Below are 24,293 nucleotides of genomic sequence, written 5' to 3' on the forward strand. Positions count from 1 at the left end.
GTAATTGCTAAGAATTTAAAGGCATTAAAAACCATGAACTGAACTTTGAAGAAAGTGCACTGATTTAGATGATCTTAAAGCTACAAAAACAAGCTAAGCATCAAGACACTGTGACACACATCAAAAAATTTAACCCAGGGGTGTCCACTCCTGCTCCTGGAGGGCCGGTGAGAGTTTTATTCCAACCCTAATCAAGCACACCTGATCCAGCTAATCAAAGTCTTACTATGTAGACTAGATACTTTGAGCCAGGTAAACTCTGCAGGACACAGGCCCTCCAGGGCCGACTTTGGACACCCCTGATTTAACCAAACCAAATTATAAAAGTTCAAAAAGAAAATTACTAAAATTAAAAAGACTTGCTGGACTGAATTTAGAACTTGAATGTTATTTGACCCTAAACAGACATTATACAACACCAGACCATCTAAGCACAGTGAAATACTCTAAATTAAGAATAAAAATGATGAGACACAGACTGAGCAATCACACTCTGACTATAGAGAAAGGAAGACAACAACAAAACTGGTTACCCAAAGACAGCTGCATCAACAGTTTGTTCAAAGTTAAATGAACATTAAACATTAACAAATCTTTATCTTTTTCTATCAGCCACTATAAAAAGTACAGCATTATGCAAAGCTTTTCTGGGAAACAAAATCAGAAAAAAATGAGTTCTGATGGACTTTTGGTTCCCAGAATGCTTTGCATAAGGCTGTTTTTATATTTTTTATGTAAAGATAAAGACTTGTTTATTTTTCTTTGAACAAACTGTTGCTAACTAATAAAATAAATACAAATCGACAGTAAGTTACCGGCAAACTGCTGCATAACTACAGACATTTTTTATATTGAATGCTTTGCAATACATTGTTTGCAATACAAAACATACAAGTATCATGCCACATTTAAAGAGAGAGAGAGAGAGAGAGAGAGAGAGAGAGAGAGAGAGAGAGAGAGAGAGAGAGAGAGAGAGAGAGAGGTTTATTGTAGTGGTTTATTCATGAAGTGATTCATGAGCTCTGTATATAAATAGCTGTCAGCTCAACAGAAGTCTGATTTTCACCTGAAATTTAGCAGACTACACTTATTCATGTAAGTCAAGCTAATGGGCTACATTTCTGGTTTAATCTTATTTAGTTTTTATTGTCAATAAAAATTGAATTTCTCTTTTATCATTGAATTTCATTTCTGATGTTAATTTGTGATTATATTTCTCATATCTTTTCACTTTGAAAATGTCAACAACTCTGTATTTAATCGGTGGTCATGGAGGTCATGAGTTTTCCTTCACTGGTGAGAGTAATGGTGCTAGTTTAGAGAAGATCTGGGTTTGGGTTGGAGGATCACAGGTGAAGGCGGTCAGGGCCTGGCTTACAGACGGAAGAGAAGAAACATTTGGTGATCCGTCTGGGTCATATGAAGAGTATGTGTTTCAGCCCGGTGAACTCATCACATCATTGTCTCTGTGGGGAAATGGCATAGGAACGCGTCTCGGAGCCATCAAATTTGAAACCAATCGTGGAGGAAAATTCTTTGTGAAAATGACAAGCTGGGGATTGAAGACAGAATATCCTATTAATGTCGGCTCTGGATTTTGTCTGGGCATTGTGGGAAGATGCGGATTGGACATCGACCAGATGGGTTTTTTGTTTCTCAAAAAAATACAATCAGTAGTTCTCACCAATGTCAAGTATCCCACTCTTTCCCAGATGACACCGTATGTCGCACTGGAAGAAATCAAATCTAGTACCTATAAGAATGAAACCTCCGTCAATCAAGAGCAAACAATTGTAAGCTCAAAGAAAATAACTAAATCATTCTCGTGGTCTACAAAAGAAAGCATTACCAGAGCATTCTCTATGGAGGTGAGGGCCGGGGTTCCCGGGATTGTAGAAGTTTCTGCTGGATTCAGTTATACAGTAGGAACAGAAAACACTTACAGTAGTAAACAGAAAGATGAAAGAACCCAAACGGAATCGTTTAAAATAGATGTGCCACCGAAGAAGAAAGTAGATGTCCATATTACCATAGGCAGGTGTAGTTTTGATCTTCCTTACACTGGTACCATAAGGGTCATGACTGAAGATGGTACCATGTTAACATATGAAACCAAAGGACAATTCGAAGGAATAACATACACTAAAATAAAAATAAACACCAAAGAATCTGATCTGTGATATGAAGACTACATACAGAAATTATTTTTTTCATTTGGTTCATTTTTTCAGTTTGATTTGATGTTTGAATGTTTTCAAGTTCAAATTTAACAGGCTATGTTAATTTAACTTTTGCTAAAATGCTTTAGATTAAATTATAAAAAAATTGTCTGCACATCTGTCATCTTTTGCTTTATTTCATTATGCAAAAAAAAAACATGTAAATCAAATGTGTTTGATGAAAATTCACTTTACTGTTAATGAGTTGTGTATTATGAAAACCTAACATGAATAAAGTTTTTTAACCTCCTAAGCACAGAGGCTATTTTTTTCTCCTGGATTTGGCCTACCCAATTTCAAAAGCTTCCCATACACACATGCAGAGGTGTACATACAAAAGTTTGGTATCATTTTACCGGAAACCCTTTGAAATTACTGAAAACACTGTTGAAAGTGCTAAACATGGTTGTATGTGTTGTCAGTCCTCTAATAAACTCAAAAATAAATACTCCAGCAACCTGCAAACCAGTTTAGTTTGATTCCATCTAATGGCAGCTTACAGAGGACAAAATTAATTTTCTCTCTATCATGATCTATGCAAAAGTTATTTAACTCCAACTGAAGGGAGGAATAATACCCTTTTCTTATTCAATTTCTGCATAAAAAAAACATTTGAAGTGTCTCCATAATAGATGCAATTTCTTTATATCATTTTAGACAAATCCCTTTGAAGTTACATAAATAGCTGCTGTTTGTGACAAATATTGTTATTTATGTTGTTTTTCATATGATAAAACACCAAATTTTCTTTTTGTGTTTTAAACACTGTCTTTGAAAGTAGATAACTCTGGTTCTGCGTGCTCTAGCACAATGTTCTTCACACCTGGTCCTCGAGTACTCTCTTCCAGAAAGTTTTAGATGTCTCCTTATTTAAAACACCCAAACTTGAATTGAGATAGGAAACTCTGAGTTTTCGGTTACAGAACTGCGGATCTGAGTTAGTTCAATCGACTCTGAGTAGGTTGACTCTGAGTTAATCGCGTGCACAACCACTATAAAAAGCCAACATCAATGGAGATCCAAAATTATGATTCACCATGGCAACAGCACCTAAAAAACAGGTCTTAATCATTTTTACTACTAAAACTGAAAGTGTTACTGCAAGTGTACAGCAACTACGAGCATATATTTTAAAGAAAAGAGTTGTTGTTGGAAATTGCTACTCTAGTTAATGCATACATTTAATTCATTACGGTTAAAATATCAGAAGTAAATAAATGGAGGACTGTAGGTTATTACACCTTATATTCTTTTTCATGCAGATTCAATGCCATGGACAAAAAGAACATGACAGCAGCTCAGATAAAAATGAAATTAGGCATAAAAGGCTACACATTTACAAATGTCCCTTACGAAAATTATACATGGCTTTTCTACCGTTAAAAAAAAACATGGTTACTATAATAAAACCATGGTAACCACAAAATAATCGTGGTTTTGACATGGTTTTCAAAAACCAAAGTTAAACCATGGTTAGTGTAGTAAAACCATGGCTTTGCTGATAGTAATCAATACACCAAAAAACCATGGCTACTACATTTTTAACACAATAAAACCATGGTTAATTTTCGTAAGGGGTTTGTCATGAATAAAACAGAAATACGCCAAGCCAGTATTCAAACTCAGGTCGCCGACAGTACGTCTGCCCAGACCACTAAGCACAGCACTACCCACTAGACCAGCGATAATGATGTCTGAATTCATAAGAAATTTAAAGGAAACTGTTCAGAAGTAAGAGCACAGCCACAAAGGCTGATATTAGTCACGTAATGATATTTATATATCTAAAATGACTGCAAAGAAAAATATTACCACTCACATAAATGCAAGTGGATATGACAAAAATCAATTTGTGGTCTTAAAATCCTCTTCCGACATAAATGTAATCAGTTGCTTGCTTCAGTTTTTTATTGTAGAGCAATTGAGGGCAAAACTTAAATTCAACACAATAAACCCTGAAACCATAAACTGGATAACAAACACGACAACAATCTTTACATCAGAAATAAAGCTAACATTACATTTATTACTTGAAACTTGTATCAGTTTGCCACAATTTAAGAAAAATAGACTGATTTTAAGATTTGCTGGAAAATTGTGAATTTTGTGAAATTTACTATAAAAAGAAGAAATATTTAAAATTTATTTTACAGGTAAACAAAATACTAAAATACTTTTACATCTTTTAATTGTGGAAAACCTTTACAAGTGTAAAGTTTGAATGACTTTTAAAGCTTAAAATCTCAAAATGTAAAGCTTTCTATAAGAAAAGCTTAGAACATACCTGTCAACATTGGCATTTGAAAATAAGGGACATTTTTGGAACCCTAAACCCCCCCGGTAAGTGCTAACAAGCCCCGGATCTGACATGCAAAGAAATTATTAGCAATTAGCAATTCATTCCCACAGTTTATAAAACTGTTTTAGGTACTTGTTTTTTATTCATTAAAGCTAAATCATGGGCACGTTTTATATGCAAATACCTGCATGCCAAGTTCATTGGCGCTTTAGTAGGTTTTAGAATTCACGTTCCCAATTTGTCGGTCACAACGTGACGTCTTATTGACCAACTGAAAAGGAACTGAAAGCCTTTCCTCTGCGCCATAGCACTGCCAGTCCACCAGATACAGAAAACCTCTGCCACGCAGGCAGACATTTAGTAATCTCCTGACTGTGTAGGGAAGGGGGCGGGCATTTGCTGGCAGGGTTGAAGCAGAACACAAACACTGGTTTAACCCTGGAAACATTAAAAACAGGTTGAACTCGACTGAGGGAGAGGGGGAGTTTAAAACCGATGGCCACCCGATTGACCACCTTGGTGATACTGTATGGACCAATGAATCTAGTTGCTAGCATACAAGAGGGAGGGAATTATGCGCATACTCAATCCTACAGAGTTGCTGACTCCAGGAACTTGGATTATTAGATGTCAGACAGTGGAGCGCATGTCAAGATCCTAGTTAGCCCTTTTGCACTGCCCACTGGTCTGAGGATAAAAACCTGAAGACAAACTAACCGTGGCCCCGACCTGTCTAAAGAACTCTTTCCAAAACAGAGGCCAACAAGCCATAGAGATGGAAGACATGATTTACCAGTATTTGCGCAGTCTCTCGGGCAGAGGGAAGTGTGGGAAGGGGGACAAAATGGACCACTTTAGAGAAACAATCCACCACCATTACGATAACAGTGTAACCATTAGACGGGGGAAGCCCTGTGATGAAATCAAGGGTAATGTGTGTCCATGGATGAGACAGAGTGGGCAGAGGATGAAGCAGACCGGGAAAGCTTGCTTTGAGCTTAAATTGTGCAGGCTAACCAATGTTGGACACCAGAAACAAATTCCTAGGTGGGCGAAGAGCTTTTGTACTTGGCACTTGCACGCCTCGACCAGCCTCCCCTACTCATCTCTTGAAGCCTCATATAAGAGCCCTGACCACTACCCTTTGGGGAGAATGCTTTTGGGCGAAAGCTTCCCCTCCGAGGCCATGAACAGATGAGAGAGCACATTGGGTTTCGTATTCTTGGACACAGCCGGTACGAGAGGGTAAAGTTAAAATGAGCAAAGAAGAGTGCCCAGCGGGCCTGGCATGAACTCAGCCACCTGGCCGAACGGACATATTTAAGGTTTTATGGTCTGTCCAGACCAGGAAGGGCTGTGCTGACCCCTCCCAGCAATGTCGCCACTCATCCAGAGCTAAATGCACCGCTAACAGTTCGTGGTTGCCATTGTCGTAGTTACGTTCTGCAGGGCTAAGGCAATGACCGTAAAAAGCACACGGATGTACTTAATCATCTCGTGGCGAACGCTGAGACAATACCGCACCTATACCGACATCCAATGCATCAACCTCAACAATAAATTGGAAATCAGGATCTGGAAAGCAAAGCACAGGCGCAGAGATAAAACAGGACTTAAGAATGTTGAAGGGTACATGTGCTTGGTCGTTCCTTTTAAAATGCACTTTAGAGGAGGTTAATGCGGTAAACAGTGCAGCTAGCTGATCAAAACCCCTAATGAAATGCTAATAAAAGTTGGCGAAACGGGCTTGCAGGGCTTTACGGGTGTCGGAAACTGGCCACTTAGCGACAGCTTTGACTTTGGCAGAGTCGGCCTTGATCCCTTGGGGAAATATAATATGGCCAAGTAAAATAACTGACTCACAGTGGAATTTGTACTTCTCCTCTTTGACAAACAGGTGATTCTCTAATAAGCACTGGAGGACCTGACATGTTGGTTATGTTCCTGGAGAGAGGGAGAAAAAAATTAAGATGTTATCCAAGTACACAAAGACAAAGCGTGTCACCCAAGATGGTATTGACAAGACCCTGGAAGACAGATGGAGCATTTGTCAATCCGAACGATAAAACCAAATATTCATAGTACGTCGAGGGGGATTAAAAGCTGTCTTCCACTCATCCCCCTCACGGATGCACACCTGATGATACGCATTGCGTAGGTCGAGTTTGGTAAAGACCTGGGCTCCCTGCAATAATTCAAAGGCAGAATACATTAGGGGTAAAGGGTATCAATTTTTAACAGTAATGTAATTTAAACCTGGATAATCAATGCAAGGCCACAGAGAGAGTCCTTTTTCTGAACGACAAAGAACCTGGCACATGCCTGGGAAAAGGATTGGGCACATTTATTAATTTGTTTTCTTGTTTAAGCTAAACCGTGGGCACGTTTTATTAATTTGTTTCCTCGTTTAAACTAAATCGTGGGCATGTTTTATTAATTCATTCCATCCTTTAACGTAAATGGTGAGCATGTTTTATTAATTTGTTTCCTCGTTTAAGCTAAATTGTGGACACGTTTTATTAATTTGTTTCTTCGTTTAAACCGTGGGCATGTTTTATTAATTTGTTCCGTCGTTTAGCTAAATCGTTGGCATGTTTTATTAATTAGTGCCCAGAATTTTATTAAACCTTTGGGACATTAACATGACGCTTAATACAGCTTAACACATTAATATGGTACTATTAAAAAAACAAATTCACTATACACATTATTATTGATACATACAATATATGGTTTTATTAATTCTAGCTCAAAATTTCATAAAAAAACATTGGGACATTAAAGTGACTTAAAGGCAAAGACACTGGCAAACTCAGGAGCTGTTTCTGAATGTCAAGGAAGCGAGAATTTTGAGGATGCTACGTCATCAACATCGACATATATTTTGGGCCATTTTTCTCTTTTCTTGCTCTAAGAGACAACAGAGCCAACAGCTTAGTATTTATCCATACAATCTTAATAAACAACAGTGATTTAAAGGTTTTTCACAGCGAAGCCATCAAAGAACCATTTCTTTTTAACTTTTTTATAATCTGAACAACATTTTTCACTACTTAGAAACTTTTTAAACAGAAATGTGTTTTTGATGTTGAAGTTTCTTTATAGAACCAAAAGTGGTTCTTCTGTGGGATTATTTTAAAACTGATTTGTTTTGTTTAGTCACTGATTGATTGTTTAGTCATTCATGATGTTAATTTCTGATTCAATTTTCAGATCTTGCTTTGAAAATGGCAACAACTGTTTTTAATCGGTGGTAATGGAGGTGGTGAGTTTTCCTTCACCGGTGAGAGTAATGGTGCCAGTTTAGAGAGGATCTGGGTTTGGGTTGGAGGATCACAGGTAAAGGCGGTCAGGGCCTGGCTTACAGACGGAAGAGAAGAAACCTTTGGTAAACAGTCCGGATTGTATCAAGAGTATATGTTTCAGCCCGGTGAGCTCATCACATTATTGTCTCTGTGGGGAAATGGAGCAGGAACGCGTCACAGAGCAATAAAATTCAAAACCAACCGTGGGGGAGAATTCTTTGCGAAAATGACAAGCTGGGGATTGAAGACAGAATATCCTATTAATGGCTCTGGATTTTGTCTGGGCATTGTGGGAAGATGCGGATTGGACATCGACCAGATGGGTTTTTTGTTTCTAAATAAAATACAATCAGTAGTTCTCACCTTCTTCCTAAGAAAACTGAGATCATTCAATATTAGTACAAAACTTTTAGAAGTCTTTTATCAGGGGATGGCTAGTGTGCTTTTGTATGCTGTTCTATGCTGGGGGGGTGGCAGCTTATCTACTGAGGATAAAAATAGAATAAATAAGTTGATCAGGAGAGCTGGCTCTGTTATTGGCCTTATCCCAGACTCACTTGAGGTTACTGTGGAGAAGAGGATGAGGTCAACATTAAAAATTGTTATCCTTTTTGAAGGCCATCCACTACACAGTGTTTTTAATGGACTCCGAAGCTCTTTTAGTAAGCGTTTAATTATGCCTCAGTGCTCTAGTGAGTGACTTAGAAGGACATTTGTTCCTGCAGCAGTCAGATATTTTAATGAATACTGTTGACTGTTATAATGTTGAATTGATTGTATTGTTCCCTTGTATTTCTGAATTGTGAAAGTGAATTTTTATATAATCATGTCTTACTGATTTCTTGTTTGACTCTGTGGACCCTGTACCGGGTCCAGAATTATCTTATTTTGACTTAATATAAAATATTCCTTTAATTTTTAATGGTCTGTCGTGGACCCAGTACCACATATGAGATACTGTTTGAAAGCTTAGACTCTCTACTTTCTGCAGATATGCATCACTTTGAGATATGTTTTACTGTAAGAAAGTTAGTTACACTTAATTTACACTATCACCCCCCCCCCCATATATTTTTGAATATCATTTAATATTCACATATTTCATATTTTTCAAGTATGACAAACATGGGCAAGCCTTATATCAAATGAAAGCTCTCATTCTCAGGAATAAAACTGCAGCGTTATTGTTGTCCTATTATTATCACCTATCTAACAATCGTCGAATGAATAATGAGGTAAAAAATCGTCTTTTGTAAACATATGGTAAACTTGAGTGTGAACTGCCTCAGATAGCACATATAGCCACAAATGATACATCATCTTTTCTCTTAGGTCCTACTCTAAAAAATGAGTCCATTCACAGCATTTTCTTTGGTTGTGTGCATAATTAATCCCTTGCTATTTATTATATGTGCAAAACAAAAAATTTATATTTATATGAAAAATGTATTTTTGCACACTTCAGTAAAATGAAAATAACTTTTGATTGCAACATGCTAAAGAGTTCATTCTTTTTTTGAACTCTCTGCAGTCTGCTAGAGCACCCAGAACCAGAGTTATACACTATCAAAGACAGTATTTACAACATAAAAAAATAAAATTTGGTGTTTTTTCATATGAAAAACAACATAAATAACACTATTTGTCACAAACACCAGCTTTTTATATAACTTCAAAGGGTTTTCTGCAAAATGATATAAAGCAATTGCATTTATTCCACTGATTGTGGTTATGGGAGCACTTCAAATGTTTTTAGGCAGAAATTGTATACCAAAAGCGTATTATTCCTCCCATCAGTTGGAGTAAAATAACTTTTGCATTTATAATGATAGAGAAAAAATTCCTTTTTTCCTCTGTAAGCTGCCAATTTCTGGAATCAAACAAAACTGTCTGCAGGTTTCGTTACCACTCAGGGCCAGAGTTATACACTTTTAAATACAGACTTTAGAAAAAAAACATCAAAAAGCGCCTATTTATTTTTGTGTTTATTAGAGGACTGACAACACATACAACCATGTTGAGCACTTTTAACAGTGTTTTATGTAATTTCAAAGGGTTTCCTGTAAAATGATACCAAACTTTTGTATGTGCACCTCTGCTTGTGGGTATGAGAAGCTTTTGAATTTGGGTAGGCCAAATCCAGGCGAAAATCCCCAAAATAGCCTCAGAGTGTAATAGTCTTTAAATGTAGAGTTATTTATTTATTCTGCGTGTAGGTTATGTGATGTGCTTGTTGGCTGTATGGTTTAGTTGGTGGCAAACCAGTTTCCCTGGTTTCTTGGTCTACAAAAGAAAGCGTTACCACAGTATTCTCTAAAGAGGTGAAGGCCGGGATTCCAGATATTGTAGATGTTTCTGGTGGATTCACTTATACAGTAGGAACAGAAAACACTTACAGTAGAGAAGTGACAGAAACAATAACAAAAACTGAATCCTTTACAATAGTTGTTCCACCGTTGAAGAAAGTAGATGCCCATATCTCAATTGGCAATTGTAGTTTTGATGTTCCTTACACCAGTACAGTAAGGGTCACGTGTGATAATGGCGCTGAGTTAACATATGAAACCAGAGGACAATACAAAGGAGTCAGCTTCACTAAAATTAAAGTAGAGACCACAGAATACGATCTGTGCAAAGTTTCTTAGGTGTTTGATTTCAAAATGAATATTTTCATGTTAAAATTACTAAAGTTTTCTACTTAAGATGAAAGAATAAATACATCACCTGTATAATCATTTATTGCTTTACGTTATGTGATTTCTTAAAAATGATAATTCACTTTACTGTTAATGAGCAGAAATAACCAGAAGTGAAACCGACTAAATAAAAATTCAACAAACTGTTCAACTGTTATGGTATTCTGAGAAATCAAGTGTTTGGTTAACATTCTCCATTAATTCGTTATTTTCTTTAAATGAAATACAAATGTCTATAGTGGGGATCCACGATATAGGATGATTTTTATTTTTTGCTGATATCTAATTAATGTCAATATCACGATATGCAGATACTTTTCAAGTTATTCTAGCTGATAACGATATAAGCCACAATTTTTTTACTTTGTTTTCAGAGATCCAGGATTTTTAAAAGGAAAAAAAAAACATTCTTTGCACAGTCTTTGTATATATTAACATTATTATCAGTACTTGCACTGATCCAATATAGTGATACACATGATCACCGACTTTTTACAACCCTTTTAAACATAAATTGTGAGTTTAACATTTACATGTCATGAAATAAAATAGAATTCAAAGCAATGCAGTGTTTAAAAAAGAAAGTGCGTGTGATAAAGAATGTGTAAAAACATATATAGACGTCTCAAACTACAGAATGTATATGTATAATGTAGTAATGATCAATACTGTACATGCAATGTTTATCTTTGATTCAACACTTTAATAAAATAATGAATAAATGAATGATGATGTTCATGTCTCTCTGTTCTCTCAGACTTCATTCTGTTTCTTTTAATCTGTCATATAATGATAAAAGTTTATTTCCCCAGGTCTTAAACTACAAAACATATTCAAATGACGGTTTATTTATGACTGTTGTCATGTTTATAGTTTGATCTCCTCCTCTGTTTTAGTAAAGGTGTATAGCGCCCTCCTGTGTCTGAAAGATGAAGGTCTGTGATGCTCCTTTAAAAAACTTCCTTCTTCTCCAAAGTGACGCGCCAGTACACTGGCAGCCTCCTGAAACCTCTGAGGTTCAATCCTCACCTCGGCTATGACCGAACACTTGAGTGATGCATCTTCTGTCGAATGTTCATCATCATCATCATCATCATCATCATGATCCTGTAGAGATCCATCTAATGTGCTGCTCACTGTAGGAGATATGGATGAGCTCTCCTCCACCGCCATCTCTTCTTCCTCATCACAGTTCTTACTGAAAAGACTTCTGGATCTGTCAATCAAACCCAGAACCTCACTCATGAGTGAAGGACCCAGATCTACAGTGAAGGATGTGAGTGAATCAGATCGTGTTATTGACGTGTCACTGTTCTCAGGCAGTGAACTCCGTCTGTAGTCTGCACACAAATCTCCTGACGCTTCTCGAAAGCTTCGATTAAGTTGAGAGAAACGGGGCAATGTGACAAAACCAGAATCCAGAAGACCTGCAGGAGAAGAGAGGAGAGTCATGATTCCTGATGCAGACTATTAAAACAACATTCAAACAATCAGACATATATGTTTATTGTTTATTCATCTATTTTTCATGAGTTGTAGTTTGTCTGTGCTCATACCGTAGGTGAAGAGTGAATCTGCAGGTGAGCTGATGGAGGTTGGCAGTAGCGTCCTCTGCAGGCCGCCGTTGTAAGTGTCCAGATTCAGCTGAGGCAGAGAGACAGCGTTTTTAATGATGGGGGACACAGAAGGTGGAGGAGAGGAGAGGTCACGTGACCCTTCCCTCATCCGGCCCTGAGGATGCTTCCGGACGTGTCGTAGCGTGCGGGACAGAAATCCTGTGGTTCTCGATCCAGAGGGTGAATCCGGTCGGTCAGTATTAGTCGGACCGCCAAAGTTGCTTAGAAACGAGGTGTCCCCAAAAACGTCTCCGCCACGGCCGACGTGCATGGTGTGACGGAAGTCACCGAGGGGCGGGCTGATCATATCCACAGACAGATCACTTTTTAAACGTCGTTTACTGTGGGACGTGAAGACCAGACCTTTCATTGCCGGCAGTTTTCCCAGACTCATGCTGATGAAATAATGTGAAATTATATTTAAAACTCATATGCAATAATAATGAAAAGAGCAAAAAAAGGAACCTCAGTTTGAGTAAAACTTATGATGTGATCTACACATCTGAAAAACACATTAGTAACACTGTAAAAATGCTAAAGTATGGAAAAAAAATGTTCAGAAAATATCTAATAAATTTGAATTAAATTAATCTCTAAGGTCAAGGTATTGATATGATTGATATGATGTTCTGATGTAGCTGTTAAACTGATCACATTGCCTTAAATCTGTTTTTTAATTTAAGAGCATCATTGTGGCCTCATCAGTATAAACTTCGCTGATCAAATTGTTTAATAATAATATCAAATAGATTATGTATGATGTGTTCAGGTCTGAGTTAGTGAAACGTTTTCAGCAGACTGCTTATCTAAACGTTTATAAATAACCTGTTAAAGATGTCTAATAGGATTCGTTAGGAGTTTAAACACCTTGACATGAGAGGACAATCTAAACTCTGTCTAGGAAAAAGCAGAACTGTGGGCCTTAAAATGTTATAAGAAATCTCAAAAGTATTGATGAAAAAATCAGTAGATGCCCTTCCCATACTTCAAAAAATATAAAATATATATTTTTGAATATAATTTTAAATATATTTCAAAATATAAAATAATTTTTTATATTTTATAAATAAATATATTTTAAAGCATATTTACATCGCATAACATAACAAGTTTGAAAAGATTAAAAGTAAATTTTAACTGCTCAACTGCAAAATAGCTATATTTATAATTGTATATTTTACAAACTTTATGCATTTTAATAAAACGTTTATATTTTGGACAGGAAAATATATATTTTTTATATATGGGTTGTAAAAACAGAAATGTATTTGTTGCCCCTAAAATACATTTTTATAATATATGTTAATATATGAAGGTTAAAACTAAATATACTATTTCAAAAATATATTTAATTAAATTTTACTTTCTACAAAATGTATATATCAAGCATATATTTAAAATATATATTTGGTCAGAGAAATGTATTTTTTGCCGTATGGATTAGTGCTCAGAATCTTGTTCTTCAGATGTACTAGAGGCCAAACCCAAACACTGGTTTACTCCAAGATATCTTTTGTCTTTCACACCATACATTAAACACTGTTGCTTTAGGGTTGTGAAGTTAAGTCAGAGTTTTCAGTATCAGTGTGTGAAGTTCATGATCTGATGTTTGTAGACTCTTGAGTCCTGAAATAACCTCACAGCATCATCTGATGTTAATCCTGCTGTATTTCCACACATACAGAGACTGAGATTGACCTGGATTAGCTGGATTAGACTTTCACTTCTCTTATGAACTTCACTGAAGTCTCAATCCATTTAGTCGTCTGTCAGTTTGTGTTTTATTTCCACAACATAACACAGCATGACAGACATCCTGAGAAAGACATGAGACATCAAAAACCAAAGTAACTTTAAAGTAATGCCATGCTTTATATTTATCTTTAAATATCATTAAATAACGACTATCATCATAAAGCAGATGTTCTTTTATATTTATCAGGATTATTAATCACATATTTGATCGAATTTTATGCAAAAGCTTTGATTAACTTTAATATCTGTTCCAAAGAGATTTATGATTACTGCGATTATATTTAACCCATAACAGATTACATAATAAAAATTACTTTGATAAATACACAAATAACAATAATAAAAAACAAGAAAAGTCAATAGAAGCCTTATACACACAAACTTTTTCCCAAACACGCATAGTTATTGATTGATGTTATTATGACTGAATTAAAAGAGATTAATTATTCTCAGTATTAAACCGATTAATCATCTGCTTACGTCAGAGTTAACGTTTTAAATGTGAATAAAACACAGAATCACTTTAAAAGCGTCAAACAGATGCGATATTTATCTTTTAAATCAATCTGATGTTGTTTATTTACCTTAAACAAGCAGAATAATCTCACAGGTTATTAATCCACACGCGCCGCCGTCTGAAGTTTGTGCGCGCCCTTCTGCGCGTATCCGTGACGAGCACGAGCTCGGCGGCGGGAAGAACGGACGCGATGCGTGTGCACGTGAGGCATTATGAGCAGAGGACTGAGGAGCGTTAAATACTCTCACAGGCTGCGCAAATATAGTAATAAAAGTAAGTTTTCTTCTTAGAAATAAGTCTCGACATAAGGACATGTTTATAAGATAAATATTTACACATTTATTTTAAAAAAGGCCTCGAATTAATTTATTAAACCCTCATGAAGTTTTCCTCACATGATTTACAGACTGTTTCACACACTGTAACGCTACTCGACATAAGGAATTCACATATGAGGAGTTTATCATTCGATAAGTCGGCACAAATCATATTTTAATTCAAATCTTATAATACGATCGAATAGGGTAACTATTAAAAATAATCTTGACTATTAGAAATCCTTATTTTATTTGCGCATGGTGTGTGGGTGTGCTTGTGTGAGTGTTGGTGTGGGTTTGTGTGTGTCTGTCTGTCTGTGCGTGCGTGCGTGTTTGTATGTCTGTGTGCACATGTGCTTGCGTCTGCGTGCGTGCGTATGTGTGTGAATGATAATCTGAACCGGTTTCAGATCCACTCAGGTCTGTTGATGAGGAGAGGAATCTGATGATGTATGCTGATCCAGAGATGATATGATGATATTGGGAAGTAGCAGCAGCAAAGGAGCACTAAAGATTACGACATTCCAGTCCAGTCTCCTGAAGATGCGTATAAATAGCACGAAGTGTAAAACTCATGCAATACACACTCCAAATTCCACTTTGGCGTGCATATGATACGCCAGTCCTTCCCATTTACTTAAACTGTGCAGCTTTTTGTCGTTTTATTTATTGGTTTCTCAATTTTTTTGCAATCTTTTTACCATTTTCGCTTGGGTTTAGGGTTAGAACAACTTTTTGTTATATAAAATGACATCCTAACCCAAACACCACCTCTAACCCCATCTCCAAGCGACCATGGCTTAAATATGGACAAAAACATGGAGAGACCTGTATATTAAATAACCTCATTAAAGGAATAGTCTACTCATTTTCAGTATTAAAATATGTTATTACCTTAACTAAGAACTGTTGATACATCCCTCTATCATCTGTGTGCGTGCACGTAAGCGCTGGAGCGCGCTGCGACGCTACGATAGCATTTAGCTTAGCCCCATTCATTTAATGGTACCATTCAGAGATAAAGTTAGAAGTGACCAAACACATCAATGTTTTTCCTATTTAAGACGATGTAAGGAATGCTCAGGAATACTGGGATCCATTTTGCGGTGTTTATTTAAAACAAACCAATCAAGCAAACAAATCAAAACGTGAGGCAGAAGAGTAGTCAGGTATACAGGCAGGCAGATCAAAACACAGATAGACAGTCCAATCCAGGCAAACTAGGCAAAGGGGCAAATCCAAAAGGCAGATAAACAGATAGGCAGACAAATGGTCACAACGATAGGCAGTCAGAAATCACAATCAGAATAACGCTCGGTACGCAGGTAAACTGGCAATACTTCGCGCTAGCCTTAGGCTAGCTTGAAACTTAAATAGGGACAAACAGGAAACAGTCAGAGAAGCAGAGAGCGGCGCCACGTCAGTACTCCGGCGAGGGCTCCCTCTGGCGGCGTGGCTGTATGGACGTTACAGAATCCCCCCCTCTAGGAGCGCCTCCTGGCGCTCTACGGGGCCTTCCTCTAGGGCGTGGTGCAGGACGGTCAGGTCTGGCTCGGTGGAACTCCTCGATGAGGTTGGGATCCAGAATGTCGTCCGAGGCTACCCAGGACCTTTCCTCAGGGCCATAGCCCTCCCAATCGACCAGATACTGGAGACGACCCCCGCGCCGCCTCGAGTCTAACAACTCCCTCACGGCGTATGCCGGTTCCCCGGCAACGTCGAGAGGGGGAGGTGGCTCAGGAGGTTCGGCGTTGGGGTCGTACTCAGCATGGTAAGGTTTTAGCAGGGAAACATGAAAAGAGGGAGAAATACGATAATTAACAGGCAGCTCTAACTGATATGTAACATCATTGATTTGTCTTATTATACGGAAAGGTCCTACGTACCTCGGACTTAGTTTCTTAGACGGGAGCTGGAGTTTCAAATCCCGGGTGGAGAGCCAGACCCTCTGACCAGGCTGGTACGGGGGATGAGGACGTCTGTGACGGTTGGCATGGAATTCTTGGTTGCGGATCGCCCTCTGGAGTCTAACATGAGCGCTTTCCCAAACTTCTCCACTCCTCCTCATCCAGTCGTCCACGGCTGGAACATCCGAAGGCTCTCCTGACCAAGGGAACATGGGGGGTTGATAGCCGAGTACGCACTGGAAGGGGGTGAGATTGGTGGAGGAGTGTCTCAATGAATTCTGTGCATACTCGGCCCAGGGAAGGAATTCTGACCAGCGGTGTTGTTCTCGGGTACAATAGGACCTCAGGTAGCGTCCAATCTCTTGATTTAACCTTTCAACTTGGCCATTAGACTGGGGATGATAACCAGATGTTAAGCTTACATTTATGTCCAGATTATTGCAAAATGCTTTCCAAACCTGTGAGGTGAACTGGGTCCCACGGTCAGAGACGATGTCTTCGGGTATTCCATAGTTCCTGAACACATGGTGAAACATAGCTTCGGCGGTTTCCATGGCAGTGGGTAAGCCTTTGAGGGGTATAAGGCGGCAGGATTTAGAAAATCTATCAATAATGACTAAGATGGCTGTATAATTATTAGAACGTGGTAGATCAGTGATGAAGTCAATGCTGAGATGGGACCAGGGGCGTTGAGGTATGGGTAATGGTTTCAGAAGACCGGAGGGTAAATCTTTGGGAGTTTTGGATTGAGCACACACTCTACAGGATTTCACAAATTGGGTTACATCATGTTTCAGGGTGGGCCACCAGAAGGATGTCTGAACTAAAGCTGTGGTGCGGGTAATACCTGGGTGTCCTGAGCTGAGTGAGGTGTGTACCCATTGCATAATTCGGGGCCGCAGTGTTTGGGGAACGTAAGTTCTCTCAGGTGGGCATTCAGGCGGAACAGGGTCATTCAATTGTTCGTGGGTGATTTCCTGCATGATATCCCACGCTATAGGAGCAATGATAAGAGAAGGTGGTATGATAGGGACAGGTGAACGGTCAACAGGAGTGGGTTCGTGGTATCTGGACAGAGCATCAGCTTTACCATTCTTGTGTCCGGGTCTGTAGGTGATTGAAAAATTGAAACGGGTGAAGAAAAGTGACCATCTTGCCTGACGTGCATTCAATCTCTGAGCTCCCTTCACGTACTCGAGGTTTTTATGATCCGTCAGAATGACAATATGATGCTTCGCACCCTCAAGCCAATGCCTCCATTCCTCCAGGGCTGCCTTTATCGAAAGAAGTTCCTTGTTGCCTATATCGTAGTTTCTCTCTGCCTGGGTGAGTTTTCTGGAATAGTAAGCACATGGGTATACCTTATTTTCTGGACCGTGACGTTGTGACAGAACAGCTCCTACTCCAGTATCTGATGCGTCGACCTCTACGATGAATTGTTTTTCAGGGTCAGGATGTTTCAGGATCGGGGCGGTGGTGAAACAGGTTTTAAGTCTCTGAAAAGCTTGCTCAGCTTGTGAGTTCCACAGGAGTTTTTTGGGTTTACCTTTCAGTAGAGATGTCAGGGGAGCTGCTACAGTACTGTAGTTGCGGATGAATCGTCGGTAAAAGTTTGCAAATCCTAGGAAACGCTGCAAATCCTTAACAGTGCGGGGTGGAGGCCATTCGTTGACTGCCTTGACTTTGGTGGTGTCCATCTCAACACCCTGGGAACTAATATTATAGCCCAGGAAGTTAGTTTTCATGACATGAAACTCACATTTTTCTGCTTTGACGTATAACTTGTTCTGGAGGAGACGAGACAGGACTTCTTTAACATGGCAGACATGGTCCTCCATATTATTGGAATAAATCAAGATATCGTCAATGTAAGCAATAACATACTGGTTCAAGAGGTCCCGGAACACTTCATTGATGAATGACTGGAAGACGGCGGGAGAGTTAGATAGACCATACGGCATCACGAGGTATTCATAGTGCCCTCTAGTGGTGTGGAATGCAGTCTTCCATTCATCACCTTCACGGATACGAACCAGATTGTAGGCACTACGTAAGTCCAGCTTGGTATAGATTTTTGCTTCCCTCAGTTGTTCTAGGGCAGAAGGTACAAGAGGTAAAGGGTAGGGAAATTTAACAGTGATATTGTTCAAACCTCTATAGTCGATGCAAGGTCTTAGGCCACCATCCTTCTTCTCTACGAAAAAGAAGCCAGCTGCAGCAGGAGATGTGGAGATCCGAATAAACCCATTTTGTAGTGCTTCAGTGATGTAAACCTCCATGGCTCGGGGTTCAGGTTGAGACAGGGGATAAACTTTACATTTGGGAGGCATAGCATTAGGTAGAAGTTCAATAGCACAATCCCAAGGTCTATGTGGTGGTAATTCGGTTGCCTTGACTTTGCTAAACACTTCTGCATATTCAGAGTAGACATCAGGAATCATAACATTCTTTGCAGTCGGGCTTTCAAGATTGGTAGAAAGACAGGGTTTGTGCTTAATATTGTTTATGCAGGTTTTCATACATCGAGATGACCATTGTAGATTCTCTCCTGTTGTCCTGTTTATCTTTGGATCGTGTGCGACTAGCCAAGGGTGTCCCAATATGATGTCATAGCGGGGTGAAGAGATCACATACAATGTAATCGTTTCAAGATGAAGAAGACCAACTTGAAGAGTGAGGGGAACAGTCTGGTGAGTAATACCTTTGCCGATGGGTACATTGTTGACGGCAGAAATGCTTAATGGAGGTTGGCATGGGATGACAGGAATGAGAAATTTATTGACAACATCTTCATTAATGAAGTTTAGTGCAGAGCCTGAGTCAATTAATGCTGTGAATGATATGGTTATATTATCGTGGATGATTGTTACTGGTTGAGAACACATATCATAACAAGAAGGGAGGTTAAAGAACTGGTTTACCGTGTTGGTGTTGCGTGGTTTCTTGGATGGGCAGTTATCGATGCGATGTCCAGGTTTCCCACAATAGAAACATAAATTGTGCTCACGACGTCGTTGTCGTTCTGCCATGGTCAAAGGAGCGAACCCCATCTGCATTGGTTCTACAATGTCGTCATTATTTACAGCGGTATGGAACACTTTACTGGTGGCATATACAGGCCTAGTGGAAGTTTTCAGTTTCGTTCTAGCAGGCACATTTCTCATCAGGTTATCAATGTGTACAGACAAAGTCACAAATTCAGAGAATGAGAGGTTCTCACCTTTACATGCCAGTTCTGCTTGAAGATCAATGTCCAGACTGTTCTGAAAAATATCCTTTAGCGATTTATCATTCCAACCGCTTTGTGCTGCAAGCGTGCGAAATTCAATGGCATACTCTGCGACAGGACGATGGTTCTGGGACATATTAATGATCTGCGATGAAGCACTTCTTCCCCCCGCTGGGTATTCAAACACTTCTTTAATTTGCTGTACAAAATAGGAGTAAGATGTGCGGATCCGAGGATCTGTGTCCCAAACAGCGGAGGCCCACTCGACCGCTTTGCCAGTCAACAAAGAGAAAACTTTAGAACACATCGCATTATCAGATAATTTATCACCCACATGATCTTGAAAATAAATATCCAGCTGACGAAGGAAGCCTCTCACGTGTTCCGCTGTACCATCAAACTTATCAGGTTCAGAAACGCTCATTCGTTTCACAGAGGTGGATGGCAATGCTTGGATATAGCCTGTGAGGTGTTCGTTGACGGCTTGAAGCCGTGTAAGCTGTTCCTGGTAGCCCTGCAGGAGCGTGCTTTGTTGTTTGTAAGCAGCCATTAGATTGGTTACTTCCGCTGGATCGATGGTAGGCGAAGTATTCTGTAAGGAATGCTCAGGAATACTGGGATCCATTTTGCGGTGTTTATTTAAAACAAACCAATCAAGCAAACAAATCAAAACGTGAGGCAGAAGAGTAGTCAGGTATACAGGCAGGCAGATCAAAACACAGATAGACAGTCCGATCCAGGCAAACTAGGCAAAGGGGCAAATCCAAAAGGCAGATAAACAGATAGGCAGACAAATGGTCACAACGATAGGCAGTCAGAAATCACAATCAGAATAACGCTCGGTACGCAGGTAAACTGGCAATACTTCGCGCTAGCCTTAGGCTAGCTTGAAACTTAAATAGGGACAAACAGGAAACAGTCAGAGAAGCAGAGAGCGGCGCCACGTCAGTACTCCGGCGAGGGCTCCCTCTGGCGGCGTGGCTGTATGGACGTTACAGACGAGTAGTTATACGAGCAAGTTTGGTGGTACAAAATAAAACATAACGCTTTTCTAAGCGGATTTAAAAGAGGAACTATATTTTATGGCGTAATAGCACTTTTGGGAGTACTTCGCCTGAAAAGTCCGCTCCCCTTCTCTAATGGGAGAGGGAGGGTGTTACTGCGCCAAGTCGAAGTACTTGAAATGCAACAAAACAGACCACAGGATGTTTTTCAAAAACAGCGCTTTAAAACGCACCTATTTCATTGCTAAAAACAAGGTTATTTTGTGTATTTGGTGTAATATAACAATGTTAACTTACAGGCTCTGAGTGTAAAGCGAAGAAAATTATGATAATGTCGATCTTGTCTTCATCACCAATTCCAGGAAGTAATCCGTGTGTTTGTTGTAGTACAAGAAAAGAGTTTTACGTTGGAGACGATAACTCTCGTCATCGTTTACTTTGGGATTTGTAACTTTTGCATATCATTAACATGTACTAATACACACTTACACAACAAAGGAAATGTAAAAAAGCAAATTCGGACAACAGGTGCTCTTTAATTTTGTTTACAAATTAAAAGACATGAAATGGACTTTGTATATATTCAGAATGACGGATATATAATGTACTGCATGTTGCATGATCAATCTAAGTCTACACATCATACTTACTAGGAAGTTTGGGTGCAATGTTCAATCATTTATTTTATTCATTGATTTTTGTTTGTAGCCTATATGCTGTCAATTATAGTTTTTAGAAAGAAAACCGAAATCGAAATAATCTTCCATGATCTTCCAGAATTGACTTTCTCATCTCAACCATGGCTGGTGTCAGGACAACACAAGTGCTCGGACAAACAGCTCAGGACGGGAATGAGAGAGGAAATTCTTTTTCTGATGAATCCTGGAAGCTCACAGTTGGAGTGAATTTCAATGCAAATGAGCTGTGAGACTCCAGAGAATTCCATCACTTTCTCAACGTGTCTCCTTGGTTCATTGAAAAGAGCTTACAGTAAACACTCACTGTACAGTCTGTCCACAGCAGAAGACGTTTATAGACCGATACTACATTTACACTTAATCTGCTGTAGTTCTGCTTTATGTGGTTGGGTCTAAATCATATGCATCGATCAGTATACTGTAGGTATATTATACATAGATATAATACAGTTAGATTTGAGTTTAACAGTCCACACCAGTCGTGTTTAATTCTGAATTAATGTGACAGCAGCAGTGAAATCTTTCTTTCTAATAAAAGACTGAAGTCATATAAAGCAGGCATTCTTCTGGAGGACAATGCAGTGATTGTATGTTTGTTTCTGTCAAACAGAAGTGTTTGAAGGAGATGATGTCGATCCTGATGGCCTCTGGCACATTCCACTGCTGTGTGATTAACTGTGTCGTACCACCAGCACAGAGACACCATTCAACGAAGACAGACAGACAGATGGAAAACTTGACCAATGTCACTGTCTGAGAAGAGTCAAGTCTCTTTCACTTTAAAACATCAAAGTGTTGTGGAAATCCACACCTAAATGTAAGTCACGATACACAAAACACCAAAAACAGAACAACACAACTAAATAATACTTGAAATGCAACAAAACAGACCACAGCACAGGATGTTTAAAGCTGCAGTCGGTACCTTTGGCCTCTCTATCGCCCTCTCTGTTTAAACTTAACTTTGAAGTTATTTGTGGAGTAATGTTTTATGTGTTGTTGTGCTTCGCCCGCTACTCTGCGCGGATGAATCTGATGTCTATGACTACTGCATCAGAAATGATCTGTCATTAAAGTGAAGTGAAGTCATATATCTGATGCGTTTTTCTGACTAAATGATAATGCTAGTGTTTCAACAGATGCGTTGTGCTGCGTACAAATGTGAAGCATCGGGTTCCTCGTTCTAGATTAATCATCGGATTTAACTTCATGTCATTAAATTTTTCAAAATGGGGTAAAAATGTTCAAATTTTCAAACATGAGTTTGCATCAATTCGCATCTATTCATGTCTATTTGCGTCTATTCGCATCTTTGCATTGACTTTGTATATAATCTACTTGCACAAATTGTTGAATTCGTGTTTTTTGAGTACGCTTTGTTTTGAAATTTTACAGATTAAATGCCGCCATCAAGATGACACGATTAAACTTTAGAGCACCTATGGTTCGATTCATGATTTTAAATTTCATTTTGTGTGTAACCTTACAGTCACATTAGCTACAAGAGACAGAGACAGAGGGACAGGCTTATCATTAATTTTGAATGGGAGTGGCCATTTGCCAGCGACAAGCTCGCTGCTGCGCTGAACAAGGTGGAGCCAAAATAGACAAGAAGGCTATAGTATGCAAATGCTGAGCAATGCGACAAAGCGACGGCCAATCGGAGTGAAGGGGCAGCGTGACATAGGTCGAAGGCTTGAGTCGAAGAAAATAATTCAAGATGGCGGAAAATGCGTATTTCTGTATATATCTGAAAAGTTTGGCAAGTTTGGCTTCGGACTCAGTCTGTAAGTTTTGTTAACTCCTGTTAACTTACCGTCACATTTCCGGCTGATGTCAGAGGTAGTCAGGCCAATCACAACATACAGATTAGCTGGCCAATCAGGGACACAGAGGTTTTAGCTGGCCAATCAGGGACACAGAGGTTTTCAAATCCGTTTCAGGAAGAGAGTGAAATTTGGAGTACGGTATGTTGAAAATAATGTTTTTAACCATAAACCACACAAACACATTGGGCCCTATCTTGCACCCAGCGCAATTGACTTTGTCAGTGACGCATGTATCATTCCGTATTTTGCACTGGCGCACAGCGGGTTTTTCCCTCCACAGACGCACGTCGGCAAACTAGGGAATGAACTTGCGCTCCCTGGGCGGTTCAGCGCAAAAAAGGAGGCGTGCGCAGGCGCAAACCATCTCTTATGCTATTTTGCAGTTTCAAAAAACAATTGCGCTACTAACCAAAAAAAACTAGTCTTAAAGTCAGTGGCGCGTTGCGCGTGGTTCATTATGCTATTTTAAGGGCGCATGCTTGACCATAATGTATAGCGTGCACAACGCGCATTGCTTATCTAATCTACACAGATGCAACAGTTATTTTTGCAAATCATAAATTGTTACAATAAAAAATATAAGATAAGGGAAATCATTAAATCATAAATTGTAACAATAAAAAATATTAATACATGAGATAAGGGAAATCATTGTGGTGAGCATTGTGGTGATAGTTTTTATTTATTTTGTGTGGCAGCGTTAAACAATTATCATGCAAATAACGATTAAAATATTTTCATAAGTTTGTTGTGTGGCTGTATTACGTTTATTTTATCTAAATAATAATTAAAATGTTTTCATAAGAAACCTTCATGTATGTGAACTTGATTTGTAAGTGTACTTTGGGGTTGGACCTTGCTTGCGTTTCTTGTGTCTGATTTCAAAGCCCCCAAACCCTTTC

General features: G+C 38.9%; 3 protein-coding genes across 4 annotated transcripts; 2 read left to right on the forward strand and 1 right to left on the reverse strand.

Moving 5' to 3' along the window:
• Positions 1-1,074: 1,074 nt before the first annotated feature.
• LOC129436836 (aerolysin-like protein) lies at positions 1,075-2,505 on the forward strand. Its single transcript, XM_073857862.1, has one exon. It carries the CDS (start codon positions 1,239-1,241, stop codon positions 2,178-2,180), a length of 942 nt encoding a protein of 313 aa, XP_073713963.1. The 5' UTR covers positions 1,075-1,238; the 3' UTR covers positions 2,181-2,505.
• Positions 2,506-7,734: 5,229 nt separating this feature from the next.
• Positions 7,735-10,774, forward strand: LOC129426496 (aerolysin-like protein). The gene is made up of 2 exons (XM_073856729.1): positions 7,735-8,221; positions 10,056-10,774. The coding sequence occupies exons 1-2, from the start codon at positions 7,936-7,938 to the stop codon at positions 10,466-10,468; spliced, it is 699 nt and encodes a 232-aa protein (XP_073712830.1). The 5' UTR covers positions 7,735-7,935; the 3' UTR covers positions 10,469-10,774.
• Positions 10,775-10,781: 7 nt separating this feature from the next.
• cdc42ep1b (CDC42 effector protein (Rho GTPase binding) 1b) lies at positions 10,782-15,059 on the reverse strand. Of its 2 annotated transcripts, XM_055195097.2 has the most exons (4): positions 14,475-15,059; positions 13,834-13,951; positions 12,076-12,530; positions 10,782-11,946 (listed from the first exon to the last, which is right to left on the reverse strand). In XM_055195097.2, the coding sequence occupies exons 3-4, from the start codon at positions 12,527-12,529 to the stop codon at positions 11,387-11,389; spliced, it is 1,014 nt and encodes a 337-aa protein (XP_055051072.2). In that variant the 5' UTR covers position 12,530; positions 13,834-13,951; positions 14,475-15,059; the 3' UTR covers positions 10,782-11,386. The 2 variants fall into 2 exon arrangements, with proteins under 2 accessions (XP_055051072.2, XP_055051073.2); XM_055195098.2 differs by lacking the exon at positions 13,834-13,951.
• Between the last annotated feature and the right edge of the window lie 9,234 nt (positions 15,060-24,293).

The sequence above is a fragment of the Misgurnus anguillicaudatus genome, chromosome 19 (assembly GCF_027580225.2).
Source record: "Misgurnus anguillicaudatus chromosome 19, ASM2758022v2, whole genome shotgun sequence".
Taxonomy (NCBI): domain Eukaryota; kingdom Metazoa; phylum Chordata; class Actinopteri; order Cypriniformes; family Cobitidae; genus Misgurnus; species Misgurnus anguillicaudatus.

Excerpts from the sequence above, each read along its gene's own strand:
- LOC129426496 (XM_073856729.1), top strand. The coding sequence starts at position 7,936 with ATGTTTCAGCCCGGTGAGCTCATCACATTATTGTCTCTGTGGGGAAAT. Across the intron at positions 8,222-10,055 it reads ACTGAGATCATTCAATATTA|GTTGGCTGTATGGTTTAGTT; the intron begins GTACAAAACTTT and ends TGTGATGTGCTT.
- cdc42ep1b (XM_055195098.2), bottom strand. The coding sequence starts at position 12,529 with ATGAGTCTGGGAAAACTGCCGGCAATGAAAGGTCTGGTCTTCACGTCC. Across the intron at positions 11,947-12,075 it reads AGATTCACTCTTCACCTACG|GTCTTCTGGATTCTGGTTTT; the intron begins GTATGAGCACAG and ends CTTCTCCTGCAG.
- LOC129436836 (XM_073857862.1), top strand. The coding sequence starts at position 1,239 with ATGTCAACAACTCTGTATTTAATCGGTGGTCATGGAGGTCATGAGTTT.